Source organism: Aplosporella prunicola, assembly GCF_010093885.1.
Source record: "Aplosporella prunicola CBS 121167 unplaced genomic scaffold K452scaffold_6, whole genome shotgun sequence".
NCBI classification, from domain to species: domain Eukaryota; kingdom Fungi; phylum Ascomycota; class Dothideomycetes; order Botryosphaeriales; family Aplosporellaceae; genus Aplosporella; species Aplosporella prunicola.
The window spans coordinates 366,324-385,442 of record NW_022983534.1 but is presented as its reverse complement, the minus strand read 5'-3'; the positions used below and the strand labels follow the sequence as shown (position 1 = coordinate 385,442).

At 56.0% G+C, this 19,119-nt stretch overlaps 9 protein-coding genes across 9 annotated transcripts; 4 read left to right on the top strand and 5 right to left on the bottom strand.

The window, feature by feature from the left end:
- Positions 1-647: 647 nt before the first annotated feature.
- K452DRAFT_223047 (uncharacterized protein) lies at positions 648-4,313 on the bottom strand (the record flags this gene model as incomplete). The annotated part of the gene is made up of 6 exons (XM_033536589.1): positions 648-855; positions 911-2,973; positions 3,022-3,453; positions 3,611-3,786; positions 3,848-4,070; positions 4,131-4,313. 6 exons carry the CDS (start codon positions 4,311-4,313, stop codon positions 648-650), a joined length of 3,285 nt encoding a protein of 1,094 aa, XP_033400219.1.
- Positions 4,314-4,740: 427 nt separating this feature from the next.
- On the bottom strand, positions 4,741-7,295 carry K452DRAFT_356682 (uncharacterized protein). The gene is made up of 4 exons (XM_033546070.1): positions 6,807-7,295; positions 5,878-6,754; positions 5,734-5,828; positions 4,741-5,679 (listed from the first exon to the last, which is right to left on the bottom strand). Exons 1-4 carry the CDS (start codon positions 7,002-7,004, stop codon positions 4,825-4,827), a joined length of 2,025 nt encoding a protein of 674 aa, XP_033400218.1. The 5' UTR covers positions 7,005-7,295; the 3' UTR covers positions 4,741-4,824.
- Positions 7,296-7,555: 260 nt separating this feature from the next.
- K452DRAFT_295940 (uncharacterized protein) lies at positions 7,556-8,163 on the top strand (the record flags this gene model as incomplete). The annotated part of the gene is made up of 4 exons (XM_033541874.1): positions 7,556-7,578; positions 7,631-7,758; positions 7,878-7,980; positions 8,043-8,163. 4 exons carry the CDS (start codon positions 7,556-7,558, stop codon positions 8,161-8,163), a joined length of 375 nt encoding a protein of 124 aa, XP_033400217.1.
- Positions 8,164-8,547: 384 nt separating this feature from the next.
- Positions 8,548-9,758, bottom strand: K452DRAFT_245384 (uncharacterized protein). The gene is made up of 2 exons (XM_033537979.1): positions 9,570-9,758; positions 8,548-9,517 (listed from the first exon to the last, which is right to left on the bottom strand). Exons 1-2 carry the CDS (start codon positions 9,718-9,720, stop codon positions 8,703-8,705), a joined length of 966 nt encoding a protein of 321 aa, XP_033400216.1. The 5' UTR covers positions 9,721-9,758; the 3' UTR covers positions 8,548-8,702.
- Positions 9,759-10,743: 985 nt separating this feature from the next.
- K452DRAFT_295938 (uncharacterized protein) lies at positions 10,744-11,870 on the top strand (the record flags this gene model as incomplete). Its single annotated transcript, XM_033541873.1, has 2 exons — positions 10,744-10,806; positions 10,866-11,870. 2 exons carry the CDS (start codon positions 10,744-10,746, stop codon positions 11,868-11,870), a joined length of 1,068 nt encoding a protein of 355 aa, XP_033400215.1.
- Positions 11,871-12,477: 607 nt separating this feature from the next.
- Positions 12,478-13,828, top strand: K452DRAFT_325066 (uncharacterized protein; the record flags this gene model as incomplete). Its single annotated transcript, XM_033544744.1, has 3 exons — positions 12,478-12,737; positions 12,800-13,094; positions 13,151-13,828. 3 exons carry the CDS (start codon positions 12,478-12,480, stop codon positions 13,826-13,828), a joined length of 1,233 nt encoding a protein of 410 aa, XP_033400214.1.
- Positions 13,829-14,503: 675 nt separating this feature from the next.
- Positions 14,504-16,462, top strand: K452DRAFT_284824 (uncharacterized protein). Its single transcript, XM_033540016.1, has 3 exons — positions 14,504-15,332; positions 15,402-15,801; positions 15,929-16,462. The coding sequence occupies exons 1-3, from the start codon at positions 14,625-14,627 to the stop codon at positions 16,333-16,335; spliced, it is 1,515 nt and encodes a 504-aa protein (XP_033400213.1). The 5' UTR covers positions 14,504-14,624; the 3' UTR covers positions 16,336-16,462.
- Positions 16,463-17,109: 647 nt separating this feature from the next.
- Positions 17,110-18,261, bottom strand: K452DRAFT_142949 (uncharacterized protein). The gene has a single exon (XM_033535433.1). The coding sequence runs from the start codon at positions 17,840-17,842 to the stop codon at positions 17,144-17,146; it is 699 nt and encodes a 232-aa protein (XP_033400212.1). The 5' UTR covers positions 17,843-18,261; the 3' UTR covers positions 17,110-17,143.
- Positions 18,201-18,890, bottom strand: K452DRAFT_284823 (uncharacterized protein). Its single transcript, XM_033540015.1, has one exon. The coding sequence runs from the start codon at positions 18,878-18,880 to the stop codon at positions 18,275-18,277; it is 606 nt and encodes a 201-aa protein (XP_033400211.1). The 5' UTR covers positions 18,881-18,890; the 3' UTR covers positions 18,201-18,274.
- Positions 18,891-19,119: the final 229 nt, after the last annotated feature.

Genomic DNA, 19,119 nt, shown 5'->3' with positions numbered 1-19,119 from the left:
CCACACTCTACTTAGACGGCAAGTCAAGTCAAGTCAAAGCAAGCCAAGCCAAGCCAGTCGAACAAAGACACAAACCGAATCGATGGATAAACAGATGACCTGGGCGGATGGAAGGACGGGACGGACGGCGGAGGAGGAGCGCAAAAAACAACAACAACAAAGCAAGCAAGCCAACAAGCAAGCCCAAAATGCGCACTAACACTGCTATTTTTCCTGTTCCTGCCTGTCTCTTCTTCCCTTTCTCTCTTTCTTTAGCCCCGAACAGCTAGCCCATTATTTTGCTACATTGTCGCACATTCAGCAGCAATAATAGTAGCAATAGTAGCAACCCGACTCGACTCAGTCAATCAATCACTCAATCAATCAACCGGCCTCGTCATACCCCCCCACACCCGCAGTGTCTTTCCCCCCTTCCCCTTCCCTCTCCTCTCCAACTACAGTAGCAACAGGCGCAGATACCTTTTTTGTTTCTCTCCATTCCATAATCCCTGGATATCATATGCAAGCTCTCTTTCTCGGCGTCTGGTCCTCTCACAAACTCCTCGTCCCCATCTGCCTGCCTGCCTTGTCGTGGTACACGTCACTTTTAGGCGCGGCCAGCGAACGGCGAGCTCGCTGTCACGGCCGTGCTGGCGCAGGTGGAGCGCTTAGCCAAAGTAGGCGCGCACCGTGTGCTGGGTCTGCTGGTCGAGGCCGGCGAGCAGCTGGTTGGCGTCCAGGCCGGCGGTCTGCACGAGGTGCTTGGTCGCACGTACAACCTGGCTGGCAATGTTGCCTTGCAGCGTCTCGGCCTCGAGGGCTTGTGCTACGTAGGCGAAACATTGCTGTGCCCTGTTCATGACGGCGGGGTTGTTCCTGCTCAAACAATCAGTTACTGAATATATCTCAATCAAGGTTAGGGTTAACGTACTGGTCAATGAGCTGCGCCAGGAATGCGTACGCAAACGGCGCCGCCTCCTCGTCATTGGTGATTGGCAGCGTGTTGACCCAGGCGTCGACGACCTCCTGAACGTTGGCGACCTTGGTGTTGTTGAAATGCAGAATCTTAGCAATACTCGCGCAAGCATTCTCCGTCGCGAAAACGTCGTCATCTTCACGGGCGTTGGGGCGCTGGATGACCTCAAACAGAGCCGGAAGGCAGGCGTTAACAAAGTCGGACCAGGCTTCACCGCCCTTTTGGGCGGCGACACCAACACCGTAGACGGCCGCTTGCCTGTTGGCAGCGACATTGTCGCGCATACCGTTGACGAGAGGCTCAATTATGTGCTGGCTGTAGTTCCACGACTGAGAACCGCAGAACTCGAGAACGTCGTCCAGAATGCAGATAGCCCATTGCCTCTGGGTGGGGTCAGGGTTGACTACGAATGTAGTGTAGAAGCTGAGCAGACGCTCCCAGTGCGGCAGGAAGGCAACCGTCATGTTCTGGAAAATAACATGGAAAGCCTTGTTCATATCCGAAAGCAGAGTCTGGTCATCCTCGATGGCGAAGGCGACTTCCTCGGATAGTTCCTCATCATCCGCGTCAGCCTGATCCTCCAGACGGGCCTTGACACGCTCCTGGTACTCCTCAAGAACAGACCTGGCAGCCTCGATAAAGGCAGCCATGTGCTGGTCAGTGAGACAGTTCTTGCCAAGAACCTCCACGCACTCATAGAAGCACTGGTACATTTCGGCCAAGGTATCAATGGCGGGTTCGGTGCTGAGAACCTCGAGGACCTTCTCCGCCGTCCTTTGCCAAAGCTGGGCAAGCTGAGGCGATGACTCGCCGTGCGCCTTCTTGTAGGAGTTCAGAAGCTGAGGCACACACTTGGCCGAAGCGACACGGACAGGGTCGTGGAAAAAGAAGGCTAGACCGGGAAGAGCGATCTTGTCCATGATCTCGTGGACGTAAGGCTCAAAAGCTCCTTCCAGGACTTGAGCATAGATGACGATGAGCTCGATAGCCATGTGCTTGTCATCGAGAGTGCTGGTCTTGATGCCAATGACCTTGCCCTTGAGGGGAACAAGCTCCCAGCCCTCCTCTTGCTCGACCTGAGCAACCTGCTCCTCGTCATCCAGAAGCTGGATGTCTGCCTTAGCACCAGCAAGCTCGGTGAGAGGAGGAATAACAGCGGGCAGGTAGGGGAGGAAGTCCGAGCCGAGAACGCGGCACATGCGCCCCCAGCAGTGCAGGAGATAGGAAGCTTGAGGGTCGTCAGGATCGGAGATGTTTTGCTGGATTTGACCGAGAAGTTGCACGAGAGCAATAGCGTCCTGGCCCATCTTCTCCTTGCCGACAGCCAGAGCAATCAACGTAGCGCACTCCATAGCCTTTGCCCGAAGTAACCTGTACTCCTTGGATTGCTCCTCCTTGAGAACGTTGAACAACAGTGGCATAAGGGTATCGTAATATCTTGCGAAAGCCGCCTCAGCGGAGTCGGCAACGGTGGCAATGGTGGAGAGAGCCTGCTCCTGGACAAAGCGCTTGGGGCTCTGCAGGAGCTGCAACAGGTGGCTAAGAAGAGTGTCCAGGTAAGGCTCGAGGACTTCCTTCTCGGCTTCCTCGCAGAAGTTGACAAGTGCCGCTGCGGCGTGTGCTTGCACGCGAGGCTCAGCCGACTCGAGGACAGGGATGATGTTGGAAAGGACGACTTGGTGGTATTTTTCTTGCATAGTGCCTGCAAAGTCGGTGCTCATCTGGCCGAGAGCATTGCAGCCTGCCCACCGCACACGCGGATGCACATCCTGCAGAGCGGGAACCACCAGGTCAAGGACTTTGTCGAGCTCGCCGACCATGAGCTCCCGGCAGCCCTCAGAAATGGCGGAGATGGCCATCAGAGCTGCATGCCTGTCGCGCCAAGCAGACGAGGTCATCATACGCGGTAACCAGTTGAAGGTAGGGGGCAAAATGGCACCGCCACCGAGTTTATTGGCAAGACGGTCCATGCACTGCTCACCCGCAACATGGTTAAGGTCGTTCTCGTCAATGTCGAGCTGATAGGTTAGCCCATACTTTCCTATACTGAATGAACATGCGCTTACATCTTCTGAAGCATTCCACTCTTCGGCGTCCTCATCGTCTATCCCGACGTCCGTCATGAGCGACAAGCACTGGGTGACCATATCAGGGGTGTAGTTGGGGTCCTTCCGGCACATCTGAGGGCTGCAGTCGGCGAAAGTGGCCATGAGCTCGAGCGCATTTTGGCGCGCCTGGTCGTCAAGCTCCTTGTCCTGGATGACCGTGATGCTGAAGTTCACCAGGGCATTGAACACGGCCTTGAACATCTTCGGAGCGATCTCGGCAAGGTCGATCAACGCAACAAGGGCCTTCGACAGCTGATCCGAATCATTTGCCTCCTTGATTGGTGGAAGGATGTTAAGGATTTCGCCAATCAGGGCGTAGTACTTCTGCTGGGACTTCTTGTTTATCGAGCGGAAGAAGGATGCAAAGGCCTCCATGGCCGCGATACGAACCTGGGAGCAGTCAGCTTACAACCCTGGTTGACTGCACGAAGAGTACGATGATTCAGCAGAAATCATCGACTCAACGCCAAAGCAATGCGTGCGCAACAACCGACGAGCTTGAAAGCCTCGTGGGAATGGAAATCAATTGCGAGTCGGGTGCTCGTACCGAGATGCTGTCATCCTTGAAACCCCTCGTGAATGCGCCGAGCACGGTGTCCTCGTGCTGCTTTTCGATAATTCCCGGCGTAGTCGCAAATATCCTAAAGGCGCTTTCACGCTGACCCGGCTCGGGAGACTGGCTTGCATTAAACAAGGAGCCCAAAAGTTCAGGCCACGGTTCTCCTAATGGGGGAGCTGTCGTTAGCAGGCATCCTCGTGCAGGTACCTTGGTGGAAAATCGTACCCTCCTCAGTGTACTGCCTAGCGAGCTCCGCAATAGCGTCGCCGACTTTGTTCCGGACATGCGAAATCTGCTCGCCCTCGAGGCACTGCAACAGCTTTGCGCGGATGGCATTGCGCTGGGCTTGTTGAATGGTCAAGAAAAGCTCTTTGGAGCCTTCCGAGGTAGGGTCTTTCCGTGTTTTGGTGGCCATGCGGCGGAACAAAACCGAGGCGAATGAACGCGTCTGGACGCCTGATAATCAGCTCTTGCCCAGTGACCAGTGACACCATGCTCTTGTTCTCACCGCGGGATCCTCGGCCAGCTGTATTTGCTCGGACAGGCCCATAAGCAGGACCTCGGGCCTGCCAACCACCCACTCGGAGGTCAGGCTTTCTTCTGCCTGGGTGCGCAGGGCATTGTCGGCGGATTGCAGGCCGGCCAGCAGCTGGGACAGGGCCGTGTGGACTTCGGGCGGAAGCATCGACATGGTGGATGCGAGGTGCCCCTCGGTGGGAGCCGTGGGCGGGAACGGGAAGTGGTGAGGCTTGCGCGGTTGCGCACGGCGATCCGGAGCTGCACGACACTGCAAGGAGAGGGCGGGAGCGAGTGGCGGTGGGGGAGACGCTCGCGTGCTGGGGCCTTCGAAGAAAAATGGACGAAGGCGGGCGGGTGTTGTGGAGGGAGGGTTGTGGTTGAAGGTCCCTTGCCAAAAAAGTACGTGGGGTGCTTGTTCCAAAAATCTCGACCGACAACACGGAAGCCAAGCCTGGCGCAAATTGGCTACAGCCGATCACCGCGCAACAACATCGATTGGCACCGCCCGGGGCAACGGCTACCACCACCACCTCTTTTTTGTCAGTTGCACAGAGGCATGGATTAATTGAGGTATCTCCTTGCGCCGGTCCAAGCACCGCCCACTGCTCCCCGCCCGAAGCTACAATACAAATGCTACACGTGAAGAAAGAACGCATCCTTCGCTGCCCATGACAACCGGCCATTTACCGGCTCGATGCCCGCCCCAACGCAAAAACACCCGCAATCACCACCGCAAGAGTCACAATCGCTCCCGGCAGCAGCAGCTCGTTCGGCACCCCCGAAATCACCTGCTCTCCGCCCTGCGGCGCCGACTGCCTCCGGCGCCGCGGCTTCTCCACTTCCTCCTCCTCCTCGTCAATGTAACTCCTCCGCTCCCTGATTGTCGACTCGGGAGGCGTCAGTGGCTTCGGGACGTCAGGCTGAGGGTTCACTGTCGAGGGGATGGGTGACTGGTCGGGGTTATGCACGAAGAGATCCACCTTGTCCCGATGGCCCATGTGTGCGAGGCTGATGGCCTCGATGAGGTCCCGTTCCGTGGTAATCGACACCGAGTCGCCTTCGTTGTCGAGGTAGCTGAGAGCGAAGCCAGTCCGGCTGAGCTTGCCGTCCTCAACCGTAGGGACACCTCCAACAACGTCGACTTCGCTGCCAAGCTTCTCCGTGACCAAGAAGATCAGTTCGGCCATACCCGCGGCTGGTGCGACTTGCAAACGATGCGTCCGGCCGCTCGGTGCCTTGAACTTGAAGGCGAACGGCATGTCCTCCATGGCCATCGCCTGAGAGGGTGCGAGGGCCGAGTGTTCAGGGCTCTCGGCTCCAACGTGTGAAGCAGATTCGTTAGGCATCACACTGTCTCCGCGGTCCAAGAGACCGCCAGTACGATGCATCTCCGGGGAAATCAACGACCTACCACCTTCGGTACGGGGATGGTGGCTTCCGCCCTCGCCAGACATCATCGACTCCGTCTCATTGTCAAGTGAAAGCCAGAACTTGTTCCAAGCGGGGCCTTCGTTATCTCCGGTAGACATGGTGTTGATCTAGCATCTTATCAGCGTCTTGCCTCATTCCAAAGTTAGAGTAGCGCTACGAACCTGATCCAAAGTGGCATAGGTCAGTTTGAGCACGTCCACCATGCCGACGATCTCGCCTGCCTCGCTCATCACGGGCAGATTAAGGTAGTGTCCGTCTAGCTCTCTTAGCGCCTGCGCCATCCCGGCCATTTTTAGGAAACTCACCATGCATTTTGCGAAGAGCGGCCTGAATGCTCATGTCTACAGGCGCGAAGTCCGGATGAGGGGTCATAACACGGACCACACTACACGTAGCAGGGTCCAAACCGGCAGCGATGACACGGAGCACAACATCCTTGCTAGTGAAGATACCCGTGATTGACCCCTGGTCCTGAACAAGGACCGCGGTGGTATGGTTGTCCCTCATCTGCTGCGCCGCCTCCTTGACCGAGGTTCTAACGGAGACTGTGGTGGGAGGGAGACCGGTCAAGACAGTCTCAAGTGTTGGGCCCGACATCTTCGCGCGGATAGCCTCCACATACTGAATGACCTGCTGAGGCTGGCTGGAACCAAGCTCGGCCTGAACACCCTCCAGCGCATCATAGAGCTTCCTAGACGAGCTATATGCGCGCTCAAGCTTCTCCATAGCATCGTAGAAACATTTCGTGATATCCAGGATACCCGAGATGTCGTGGTTCTCGTCCATGACCGGCAAGTGGCGGAAACCCTTCCTAACCATGAGGTCCAGCGCATCGGTAGCGCTGGTATCAGTCTTTGCGCAAAGAGGGTTCTTGGTCATGATATCCGCAATGGTAATGTCGCGAGCTTTAATACCGGCGCCAACCACACGGAAAGCCAGATCTTTCGCGGTGAAGATACCCGCGATGCGTTCATCATCATCCGTGACCAAAACACAATCCTCGCGCTTCGCGGCCATGAGCTGAGCAGCTTCGGCGACGGTGGTATGCGGCTTGATCTGGAGAGCTTGGCTGGGCTTAAGGGCCAGGACGGTTCCGGGCGGCGCTTTGCGCAAAGGACGAGCGCGACCCTGAGGATTGTTCCTCTTCTTGTTCAGGTCGGTTTCAATCTTCCTGCGGATGGCCTGGCAAAAGTGAGCATTTCTACGCGACGCACAAGGTAGAGACACGACGCACCTCGTCGCGCTTCGACTGCTTGGCCCTGCTGGCGCTGAGGGAGGAGGCGCCGCCGCCGCCGCCGCCGCCGCCGACATGGCTGCCTACTTCACTCTGATGCGCGTCTGGAGAGGGTCGGGGAATACCCGAGTGGCCGTTGCCATAGGAGACTTGTCCCCTGGGTTTGTGATTTCCGCGGAAGCCGCCCACGTTGGACATGGTGGTGGTTTTAAGCTGAAACGGAGAAGGCGAGAGAGGTGGTGAGATGGTGGAGGCCCTGTTGTGGCCCGGGTCTTTGGTGCTGTCCGGGGATGACCTGAGGAGAGGATGCGCTCCGCAAGTTGCTGGGACAAGATTTTGGGGGGGCCAATCTCAAGCACGCGGCTTCTGGATTTGCAGATCCCGAGTACGCCCGAGAATTTCAGCGAGAGCTTGTGACGGGAAGAAAAAGAACGTAAAGAGGGGCACTACAGAGATGTTCAACAGGGTGCTTGACACCGTCAGACCGCCAGACCGCTTTGAGGGCCAACAAATCATAACACTGGCTTTACCAGGGAGGCCTTGCTATGGCGAAGTCACATGAGATGAGGGTCCACTACGGCGACACGGCGGTTTAGGTGAGCTCGTCATGCTCGGAGAATCGGCGCTTCGCTTCCGGCTTTTCGCTCCCACACCTGCTCGAATATACCTCGCCCCATTGCTGCTGGCCAACCTACGACACATCCCACCTTTGAATCTTTTGAGCAACTAACTCGACAGATTCAGCCAAAATGGTCAAGAAGAGGGCTTCCAAGTACGTTCGACGCGCTCCCCGCCCAAGCCGCTCCCGCTAACTTTTCTCCCAGCGGTCGCAACAAGAAGGGCCGCGGCCACGTCAAGCCGATCCGTTGCTCCAACTGCTCGCGCTGCACCCCCAAGGACAAGGCCATCAAGAGATTCACCATCCGCAACATGGTCGAGTCCGCCGCCATCCGTACGTCCTTCCCTTGATCCCCCCGGCATAACGTGGAGGATGTTGTAGAATGGATTTGGACATGAGAAGAACCTTGCGGGAGTCGGGACAAGCGCAATGCTGATGTCTCGCTTAAACAGGTGATATCTCGGATGCTTCGGTCTTCCCTGAGTACACCGTCCCCAAGATGTACCTCAAGCTCCAGTACTGCGTCTCGTGCGCTATCCACGGCAAGATCGTCCGGTAAGTTTACCACTTCTCGACAAGCGCAAACCGGCGCGAGGAGCATAGACTTATTCGCACAGTGTCCGTTCCCGCGAGGGCCGCCGCAACCGTGCTCCTCCCCCGAGGATCCGGTACAACAAGGATGGCAAGAAGATCAACCCCCAGCAGGCCGCTAAGACCGCTGGTGGTGCCGGCCAGTAAATCCGGCAACCGAATCCTTTAATCCAACATTCGGTTTTTCTCTCTTGGCCAGGCGGGGTGTCAGGGGTTCGTTAAAAGGCTCGGTTTTTGCATGATTCCCGACAAAAGCAATGGTGGAATGTCATGAAGTTACGGTGTTCAAGGACCGGGTCCAGAACCATCTCCAGTAACATGGAGAAAGAGTTTCAGGAGATAGCTTAAATGCGAAGACTCCACACAGACAATTATCGTCTCACGATGCGCGCATCGCGACTTGCGACGTTTTGCATTAAATCGCCAATGTTTAGACTGGCGTTCTTCCTGCGACAACATTTGATAGTTGCCTTTGGAGATGTCCGCATAAATGCGCTTGAAGGTTTCTCGGGGATTCTGTGTCAAGCATGTGCCTGTCTGCTCATTGTTGAGCATGCCATATAACTTTTTATTTTGAAGTATTCCTACCCAAAACCAAATGGCGAACCGTCTAAGCTCGACATCAACGCCATAGCGCCTTTCCCCCTTGCATTTACCTGTCAAAGAACGCGCAAAAATGCTTGGTATTATGGCATGTTGAAAACATTAAGATCGGCCCTTGGTCCCAACCCCCGACCGATCTTATCCTTGATACTCTCCCAAGTGACGCCGTCATATCTCCTGCCGGTCAACTGCTTGCCGACGTCCAATGCGTCCGCGTACTTCCCTACGGCGATCCGCCTCATGACAACCGTGTCGCGCGCGCCATGCAGCGTCCTGCCCTTGCCCGCTAGCAGATAATCCTCAAACCACTCCTCTTCCTCGTCGGTAAATGGCAGATCGATGAGCTCGACGCTGCGCTCAGCGCGCTCTGACAACGGGACGAACGACAGGGTCTCGCTGATGAGGATCTGCAGCAGGTTCTTCTGCGTTTGCGAGGGCTGCGCCTGGAGGAAGGCGTACGCTTCGGTGACGGAGAGGCCGGCCAGATAGCGGAAGTACGACGTTTGCAGCGCGGGCGTGGTGAGCGGCGGCTGCACGCAGTTGTAGTAGGCGAGGGGAAGGTCGCGGTCGCTTTCTTGGACGTGCTCGAGCAGCGTCAAGAGCACCTCCGCGGGGAAGGTGGGCAGCAGGGAGGGGTGCGTGAGCGACTCCATCGCGGGTCGGAATTGCAGGTGGTCCATCTCCCATAGGCCTTCCACCACAACCCAGTATTTCTGCGGCAGGTAGCATGATTTTGCGAAGCTGTCGGCTGGGTCCAGGGCCGCATCGGGAGCGCGGCAGTCTCTCAGGATGTAGAAAAGCACCGATTGCTTGTGGTGGTCGGCAATTGGCGCCGTGACGATTCTTTCGTGGAGGTCGCGTAGGTCGGCATTCTTGTGTGGTGGGTAGAGATGGCCGCCTTGAGTGACTGTTAGTTTGCGCCTAGCATATACGGGGCGAATTGGTGTTACTTTTGATATGCAGTTGCGCCAGCAGCTTGTCGAAGAACAGCGTGCCGCCGAGCGTGCGCCGATTGCTGTTTATGCTGGTGATCGTAGTCTGGCTGTACGTGTAGTTGGGGTCGAAGGAGAAGACCGCCTCAAAGTCGTTGACGTCCAGCATCTTGCGCGCTGGTGACACGTCTTGAAGCTGGTTGCGCGCGTGGTGTTGTGTTCGTGAGTTTGTGAGGAAGGCTCGAGTCAGTTCCGCTGCAAGCTTCGTCGTCATGGACGCGCCTCGACGTTTCTCCAAACCTCTTCCCTTCACTTCACCTCCTACATAGATATCAAACTGAAAGTCTTCGTTTCTCAGGATTTACAACTACTACTATGGTCACACAACCTTTCTAAGACCAAGCTGATTTTTGTGCCTACACAAAGTTATTCGCAGAGTCAACCACATGTCTTTAATCGCGTCCACACTCGAAAGCCTCTAGGGCTTCACGGACATCCCCTTGCAAACTACGGGTCTAGTATGTATGGCCAAGAAATTCCTCATTCTCCAAAGTGCCTTTTGTGTACCTGTACCCTGTACCCCTCTGCCAAGTCCATCTGTGGTGAAAGCTTGGTCAAAAGCTCCAGTGAATATGGGAGCCTCCTTCACGAGATGTGAAAGGTAACTCAGTGCTACGGGACTTTCGGTTGAGTTTCTGGTGGTTATCAGTTTCCTTGCAGCAATGTCCGTCGAGAACCAGCAGTGTAGCATGCTTGCCATGCCATTGATAAGCTTCTTATTTCTTCTGTAACCCCTGCCTAGATATAAGTGAATATTTTAGGCCACAGAGGTATTTCCTTGTACTTCCGTTCGGTAGTAGTGCCCTCTATCCTCTCGCTGTCTGCTTCGTCTGCACTTGTTCATCGCAATCCTTATTGCCTGCCTGTCCCCCGGACCTGAGTGCTGGGAGAGAGCAAAACCATCATGATCACACTTGGGCTCTACCGAAAGCAGTTCGGTGCCCTGGCTCTCCTATCTATCACCTTGTTAACTTTTACCATCTGGTTCTACCGCGATCAGGGAGCATAATTACCTTCAAAGGACTCCAGTAGGATCACTTCTACATCATTAAAATATCCCTCATGGCGACTTTCTTGGGACAATGCTCATATACTAGACGGACCGAGAGGATATACTGAAGTCGACTCTGTAATGGATGCCGAAGAAAGGTCATCTCTAGCAGAAACCATAACAGCGGCAACAGCAACGGCATCAGTCAGTACACCTGGAGAAACCTTGGGCAGATGCATGTGCTTACTAACTCTGGCTGACAGGCTACCTTCGCCATTATCTCCCATCTCCCATTCCAGCAGGGAGTAGTCGAACCGCCGACTCACCAATACAAACGTGCAGTTGTCGTCCCGCGGACAAGTGAAGAGGACGTAAGCTGGATCGACTGGGCCTTCGGCAATGACAGTCTCTTGCAAAAAGCAATCTACACCGTCGACGATCCAGTTGAGCCGTATGTCCTGCCTGCCAACAAAGGCAACGAGGTCATGGCGTACCTTACGTTCATCATCGACTTTTATGACCTTCTACCGGATGTTTCAATATTCATGCACGCACACTCTACAGCCTGGCACAACAACGACCTGCTCGAGATGGGCTCTTCACAGATTTTGAAGCGCCTCAACCTGCGCAAAGTCGTCAGAGAAGGCTATTTCAATCTTCGTTGCCATCAGTATCCTGGTTGCTCGAATCGTTTGTTTCCGCTTGCAAAAAATCAAAGCTCAGTGGACGTACCACAAGAAGAGGTGTTCGAAGATGCTTGGAAACAGCTGTTTCCCCTCGAAGATGTCCCGGAAGCGCTGGCGCAGCCTTGCTGTGCACAGTTTGCTGTCTCTCGCGAACGAATTCAAATGCTCCCGTGGGAACAATATATTCACTTCCGCAAATGGGTGCAGTATACGAGGCTGCCGAACAATGTTTCAGGACGCGTCTGGGAGTACATCTACCAGTATATCTGGGCCGGTAGACCGGAATTTTGCCCGAAAGAGAATGTCTGCTACTGCGACGGCTACGGTGTATGCTTCGGCGGCGAAGAGGAATACAACGAGTACTATACGAAAAAGAGAGGGATTGATGAGCTGAAAGCAAAAGGAGCAGAGCAATTCACAACCGAAGGCAGTGTAAGCTGGCCGGTGGACTATGCGAGCCAACTAGACGAGTTGCAGCAGTGGTTGGAGCAAGAGAGAGAGAAGGCGTGGCAGAGGGGCCAAGATCCATCCAATCGAGCCCGTGAGGCCGGGCGGCCTTACATGCCGGGAGACGGGTTCTAGTATGAGGGATTTCAGACTTTGTCGTACGATTCGTCCATCTTTTAATTGGCAAGATAGAGAAGCAGTGGGTTTTCCGTCTCTGATACGTGTATCTGCGCTGGGGAGGGTGGCCAATCAGGAGCCGGATGCGGGAGATCGCCGGACCTCGGCGCCGTGTGGAGTGTGGAGCAGGTCACAACAGCTTGACGCGCCGGCGAAGATGCAAGGCCGGAGCTCTTCATTCTTGCGGTCGCACATCCAGCCTCATGAACAAAGCTGTCCGTCTTTGTTCCTGGCACGCGGTGGCCCCCCGGGGCTCACTTCTCGCCGCTGATTGGACGCGTGCCTGATCAGCAGCCACCGCCATGGAACGTCACCCGCGCCATCCCTAGCCGTGACTGGCGGGGAGATCCAAGTGCCCGTAGCTCGCCAGCTTAAGGACCTACCCCTTCCATCGTAGTATCCTCTCTCAGGGACCCTCAGAAACCATTCTATTATCCACTTATCATCACGAAGCATCGGTACCGGGAGTCAGGGAACTCGAAACACTGCTATCATGCTTGCCGAAACACTACAAAACGGGGCTTCCGCCGCCGTCGACACCACTTCCTCCGCAGCATCTGGCAGCATGGCATCCGCATTACCCTCCCTCCGGACCATTTCCAAGTTCGCCCTGGGCGGCGCCCAGGTCCTGCTGGGATCTGGCGCCAGAGTACGAGGAGGCACTCCTCTGACTTGCTCTAACCCTCAGCTGAGCTGTCAGAACAACACCGTTGTGGAGGACCTTTGCTGCTTCAACTACCCCGGTGGGCAGATGTTACAGACGCAGTTCTGGGATACCCACCCGGTCACCGGTCCCGTTGATTCCTGGACTATCCACGGCCTCTGGTAAGCATCCCCTCTCAGACAACTCATCTCTTGCGCAAATCCACTTACCTTGTCTCAAACAGGCCTGATCACTGCGATGGGACCTTCGATGCGAGCTGCGACTCTTCTCGATCCTACTCCAATATCTCCGACATCCTGACAGCCTTTGGCGAGACGGAAACCCTCACGTTCATGGAGAAATACTGGAAGGATTATAAAGGGGATGATGCTTCTTTCTGGTACCATGAATGGGCCAAGCACGGCACATGTATCAGCACGTTGAGCCCGAAGTGCTACGATGACTATGTCCCGACGCAAGAAGTGCCGGACTTTTTCCAGAAGACCGTGGAGCTATTCAAGAGCCTGCCTTCGTATGAGGTCAGTATGCGCCCTGAGCAATTATTATCGGCAAAACTGACGAAATGAAAATGTAGTGGCTTTCTGAGGCTGGCATTACACCCTCGTCGTCCAAGACGTATACCTTTGCAGAAATCCAGAAGGTGCTATCCGCAAAGCACGGGAATGAAGTTACACTGGGTTGCAAAGGCGGCGCACTCAATGAAATTTGGTATCACTTCGACGTGCGCGGTTCAGTGGTCACTGGAGAATTTGTTTCCGCAGAGCCCGATGGAACGAAGTCGTCTTGCCCGAAGACCGGCATCAAGTACCTGCCCAAGGGCTCAAGCGGCAACCCTACTACGACAAGGACCGCAACTGCCACCAGGACGACCGCCACCACTGCGCCCACAAGCACTGGCTCCTTCTCTGGGAAGGGTCATCTCATGGTCGAGGTTGGCGGCTCGAGCAACGGCTGTATCATCAGCAAGGGCACGTGGTACACATCGGGCACCTGTGCCACCTTTACTGCCGCTGACAGCGGCGACGGATTCACCCTGAGCAGCAGCAAGGGCGACTGCGGCATCGCAGATGGTGCTTTGACCTGCGGATCCGGCGTCAGCGAAGCCACTGTCTTTACGGCTGACGGTGGCAACCTGGCAGCGGACAACAGCACTGCGTTTTATGCCGACAAGGTTCCCTCGGGCACGACACAGCAAACAGTTTATACGGAAGAGAGGGACGAGCAGCTTGTCATCACTTGGAAGAGCGCTTAACGCATGGAAGATATGTTTGACGCTGATTAGATGGATGTCATAGAATGCATGCTCTTACACATACACGATGATGTCGATTCGCTGTGAGTACTGGACTTGGTTGGCGCTGACTTACCGGAAAAGAGATATTTTGGAGAGCTGAATACTGCAGTTGCCACCAACATGAAAGCAAAACAACCTCAGGCAACGTTTGGAAGATCTTATACTCGGATCGAGAAACCACTGAGCAGGAATCAATCTACTCGGCAGGCAGGGCCGGGGTCGCCGCCCGCTTAACCGAGACCCGTGTTTATTCTCCAGGCTCCATGCACGCTTGAGGCCAGCTCCGGCGCAACAGCCCACACCTATTATTGCCTCGTTCCCGAGCGGAGTCGCCATGCATGCAATCGCAGTACCTCGGACACCCAGCTGGCCCGGGACCAGTTCAACCCGCACAACCTATGCCGGAAAAGGCAGCCAACGGATGGGGGCCGAAAGCGCTGGTCAGAAGAGATCAAAGATCCCACAGAATAGGTTGAGAATACGGCCAGAGGGCTTCTTGGCTTGGACTTAACAGGCAGGTGAGAGCACGCGGGATGAGGCTCGCCCCATCCCGCGCAGGGATTCGACGCAGGGGTACTTCCCCTCGCGAGCCATGCCGTATGGACTAAGTACTGGGGAAGCACCGCCGGCCGTGTCAGACGCCAATCTTGCGAGAGGTATCCGTCTCTCTCTTCTGCTCGTCCGTTCGTTTGCGAAAACTACGAACTACCACTCCTTTTCGCGCGAGCCATGAGCCCTTGACTCCTCGCGCGCAATGACGCCAGACCACCAGGACAGCCTGGAGTACAGCAATCTCGAAGTGAACGAGGCCGCGCAGGCGCCGTCGGAAAAGGCGCGCACGTCGCGCTTTCTCGAGGGCGAGCAGAACGACGAGGACGATGTTGGACCGTTGCCCGAAGTGCCGTATAGCAACCTTCCGGAGGCGAAGCACACGGACTTCCCGGAGGTCGTTAATACGTCTCTGCCCGAGGTGATTGACAGCACGCCCCCGGAGACGGCGCCCGCGGACAGGAGCCCCAGAAAAGCAGCGATATGCGGGCTGCGGCGGCGGACGTTTTTCATCGTGCTGGGCGTGGTGGCCTTGATTGTCGTAGCAGCCATAGGCGGCGGGGTAGGAGGCGCACTCGGCAACGGCAAATCATCGAGCTCGAGCAGCGAGAGCGCGAACGCGGACGTCTCGGACCCGGGAAGCTCATCGGCGGGTGGAGATGATGGTGACGACGGGAATTCGACAGGCAGCGCAAGCCTATTGGCGAGCTCGCGGCTCGCGGCCCTCAACTACACGGACGAGTACAACCACACCAACTACCTCGTCTACTTCCAGGCCAACACGAGCCGGCTGTACCAGACGGCGTGGAACTCGTCGACGGCGGACTGGACCGTGCGGCCTGTGACAGGGGCGACGGACGACGTGGAGACAGGCACGCCGCTGTCAGCCAGCATTTTCTGGCACCGCGAGAACGTAAGCACAGAGGTTTCCTTTGCCTTTCCCCGGCCCACCACCCAGCTCACACACCCACCCTACTCACAGTACCGCGACCTACGCCTCTACTACCTCAACCGCACGCACCACATCCACGGCATCATCAGCAGCGACGGCGGCGCGCACTGGAAAGCGTCCGGGATAGTCGGGCAGTTCGAAGCGCGGGCGTCGTCGCGCCTGGCCTCGTACGGCCGCGAGTGCGCCGCCTGCCTCACGCAGAACATGCTCGTGTACGAGGACCCGGCCGGCGCGTTGCGCGTCGCCTCGCCCGAAAACGGCGCCTGGACCGCCGTGCCGGTCGATCTGCCCGCTGATGTACAGCTTGTCAATGGCACGGATATGGCGCTCGCGCCCGTGTATACGGATGAGGCGACGAAGCGTGTGGTCCTGTTTGTTAATGGGGGGAAGTTGGTGCGCTTGGCGTGGGACGGGAAGAGCTGGAGTAGTGGTACGTATACCTATTTATCTACACACACACACACACACACACACACACACATGCATACATACATGCATACATACCTACCCACCTACCCACTCAGTGCGCATAAACTCACTCTCACCCCCCGCAACAGAAACCACGCCCCACACCCTCGCCGCAAACGCCTCCTTCGCAGCCCTCTCCACCGGCCAAAACAGCAGCAACAGCGGCGGTGGCACCGCATCCACGCTCTCCTTCTCCGTCTTCATCACCAGCACCAACGAAAGCGACAGCGACAGCGCCAACAACACACCCATAACCCTCCTAACAAACGCCTACACCAGCACGACGAACAACAGCGCCTGGCACGCAGGCCCCGTGCCAGCCCTGCGCGCCGTGCACGCCGACACGGCGCTCGCGGCGAACCAGGCGGGGCGCGCATACGCGGTTGCGGTTGCAGACGACGAGGAGGGGGCGCCGGTGGTGGTGCAGGTGAGTGGGTTTGTGGATGCCGGGGCGGAGGGGGTGGTCGTTGAGAGGGTGGGGGTGGATGTGGTGTGATTGGGGAAGGGAAAGAAGAGAGTGGGGCTGGAGAGGTGGTTTTGTGGTTTTGGCATGTTTGCTTGATACCCTTGGCGCTGGATGTTGGATGCTGGTGGTGGGTTACATGTCTAGGCCTAGCTATGGGGTGGCGGGTGCGCGTGGAGTTTGAACTGGTTGGCTTAAAATGCGGGTACTCGTAATTGAGCGATAAATAAACTAAACGCTAAATACTATATCTAAGAATAACGATAAAGCATTGTTTGAGCCACGCGACTCTTGTACAATTGTGCTGGTTGATGCGGATAGAATATATTTAATAATTCTTTAGTACGCAGAAAGGTAGTAATTAACGGGCAAGTTTTGAGGGGTGGGTTAGACAGAGTAAGGCTGACTTTGGTAGATGGGAATATTTCTATGCTAGCTGTGTTAACTATTAATATGGGAATCCTTACTGGTTAAGGTTAGAAGATAGGCGAATAGCCGTCGAGAGTGATATCTTTCTCCCGGAACAGTCTACTGGCTTGCTGGTTAGATTGTTATTTTATAAAAGGATGCCCGGGTGACGCATTCTGAGAAAATTACACCTTGGGCGTCTGTTCGATACTCTTTTCAGGAAATGTATTCATTTATTTACATATTCATTCTTGTTCAAGTGTTGGAAGTCAGTCTCAAGGCTGCTTACTCTATGTATATCTCGGCTACATTTATCAAGAAAGTCTTGCCACCCTCGCGTCCCCCAATCAGTCTATCGTTCTAGGGCCAAAACCAGCATATCCGGTAAACCTTAACCGCACATAAGCATGCCCACAGTATTCAGCTCCGAATCCTACTCGAGACAGATGCCACAGAGACGGTAGTGCTTGCGGCAGCTACGACACTCAAACACCAAACGGTACGTCCTCTTGCGGCAGGTCCTGCAATAAAACGGGCCCCAAACCACCTTCTGGTATCGCTCGGCGGCAAGCTTCCAGTCGTGCGAGTCCAAGTGGCACACGCGAACGGTGCGTGAGGCTTGAAGGAAAGGCAATGGAGTCTTCAGGTAGCATTGTGCACACGCACGGTACCGACAATCTTGACATTCGAAGATGCAGGCGAGTTTGCGGTTGCCGCATCCGTCGCACGGGAAGTAGCGCCGTTGGGATTGTTCAAGCCGGAGCGTGTTGTAGTTGTAGTGGTTGCACTCCTCGTGCAGGTAGCATACCGTGCCCTTGTCCTCAGCGTGTGTGTTTTCGGAAAGTTTGCTCTCGTCTTCAGCGTGTGTATCTTCGGAATCCTTGCCCTTGCCCTCGCCCTCGTCCTCGTTCTGGCTATGCACATCATCTTCGAGCCTCGGTCGTACATTTCTGCCGTTCTTGCAATCGCAGCACGCACGAACGTGGCATGAGCAGCACTCGTAGATCAAATCATGCTTTGCGTGTCCGCAATGTTCGCAGCTGTGTCGTCCTTGGACAAGGTTCCAGTAGTTGTTCTTGCAATCATGATAGTCGAGGAGCCGAGGCGCGTTCAAGCCGCCTCCATGCATCATACTGGCACCGGTGCCTAGATGAACGCGTCAGTCAGTCAGTCGGTGTGGAGGTGAGGATAGGATGGTAGGCACTGACGCGATGTACTTGTATCCACGCCGCTCAGTCCTGTGGCATGTCGACGCGGTGATAGAGGACAGACGGGTAAAGTGCAGCACCAGCAGCAGGCGAGAAGTCGAGTATTTATGAGGTGTAGGCGGGCAAGAGCTTGCCTGCGAGGCAAGAGCCCATCAAGAGGCAAGAGCTCCAGAGAAACGCACCAGCGAGGCAGTCGCGACCCAGGCGCGCGTCCAGCCGTAGCTACCATGGTATAGATATGAACATGATGAACATGAAAAAGAAAAAAAAGAAAGAAAAAATGCTGTATTCCATCCGCAGCGCATAACTACGCAGAACCAAACAAGAAAACAGGCGAGAAGAGCGCCAACACCCTATTAGAAAATCTTGGACAACACTCTCTTGACCTCCTCCGGCTGCTCGACCGCGCTCTCCTTTGGAAGTTTCCTGCTCTTGACCTCGTTCTGGCGGAACAGCAACGCGGGCCTCCCGCCATCATCCGCCCTCTTCTTCGTCTCCCCCGCAGCAGCACCAGCACCGCCCTCCGCTGCACTCTTCTTCTTCCTTTTCGCCTCCATACCGCCCAGCATCTTCGCCCTCTCCACATTAGCGACAAACTCCTTATTCTCTCTCGTACTGCGCGCAATCTCAGCCCTGAGCCTGCCCGCCCTCTCAGCATTCTCATTCTTGATCTGCTCCGTGAGATGATGCCACTTGAAGCCCTTCAAGTAGCGCAGATTCCAGACATCGTCATGGTAATAGCCGCCCTTTTTCCCGCCGATAATGCGCGCGTTCAGCAGCTCCACCGCCGCCTTCGCTTGCCGCTTGTCCACAAACTCGACCCACCCGTCAATGAAGCTGCGCTTTTTGTTGCCGCCGTGCGCCTTGCGCCGCGCGTACACGGCCGGGTCTTCGGGCGTGAGGAACACGCGCCCGATGCTCCCGTGCTGCTGCAGAAGCGACTTCACTGTTGCGGGCTTCATGAACGGCGGGATCCGCGATAGGTACACGACGCCGGAGCGCTTGGCCGCTTTTTGCGATTTCAGCAGCTGCTTCTGCGAGAGCAGCTTGATGGCCTTGGGGTCGCCGAGCCGGTCGTTGCCGTCATCGTCGTCGTGCGAGTACGCTTGTTCGTCGTCGTTGTCGTCGTTGTCGTGGTCGCCGGCGTCCTCGTCCTGCTCCGAATCGCCCGCGGCCTTGCTGCTGCCTTTCTTCCGCCCGC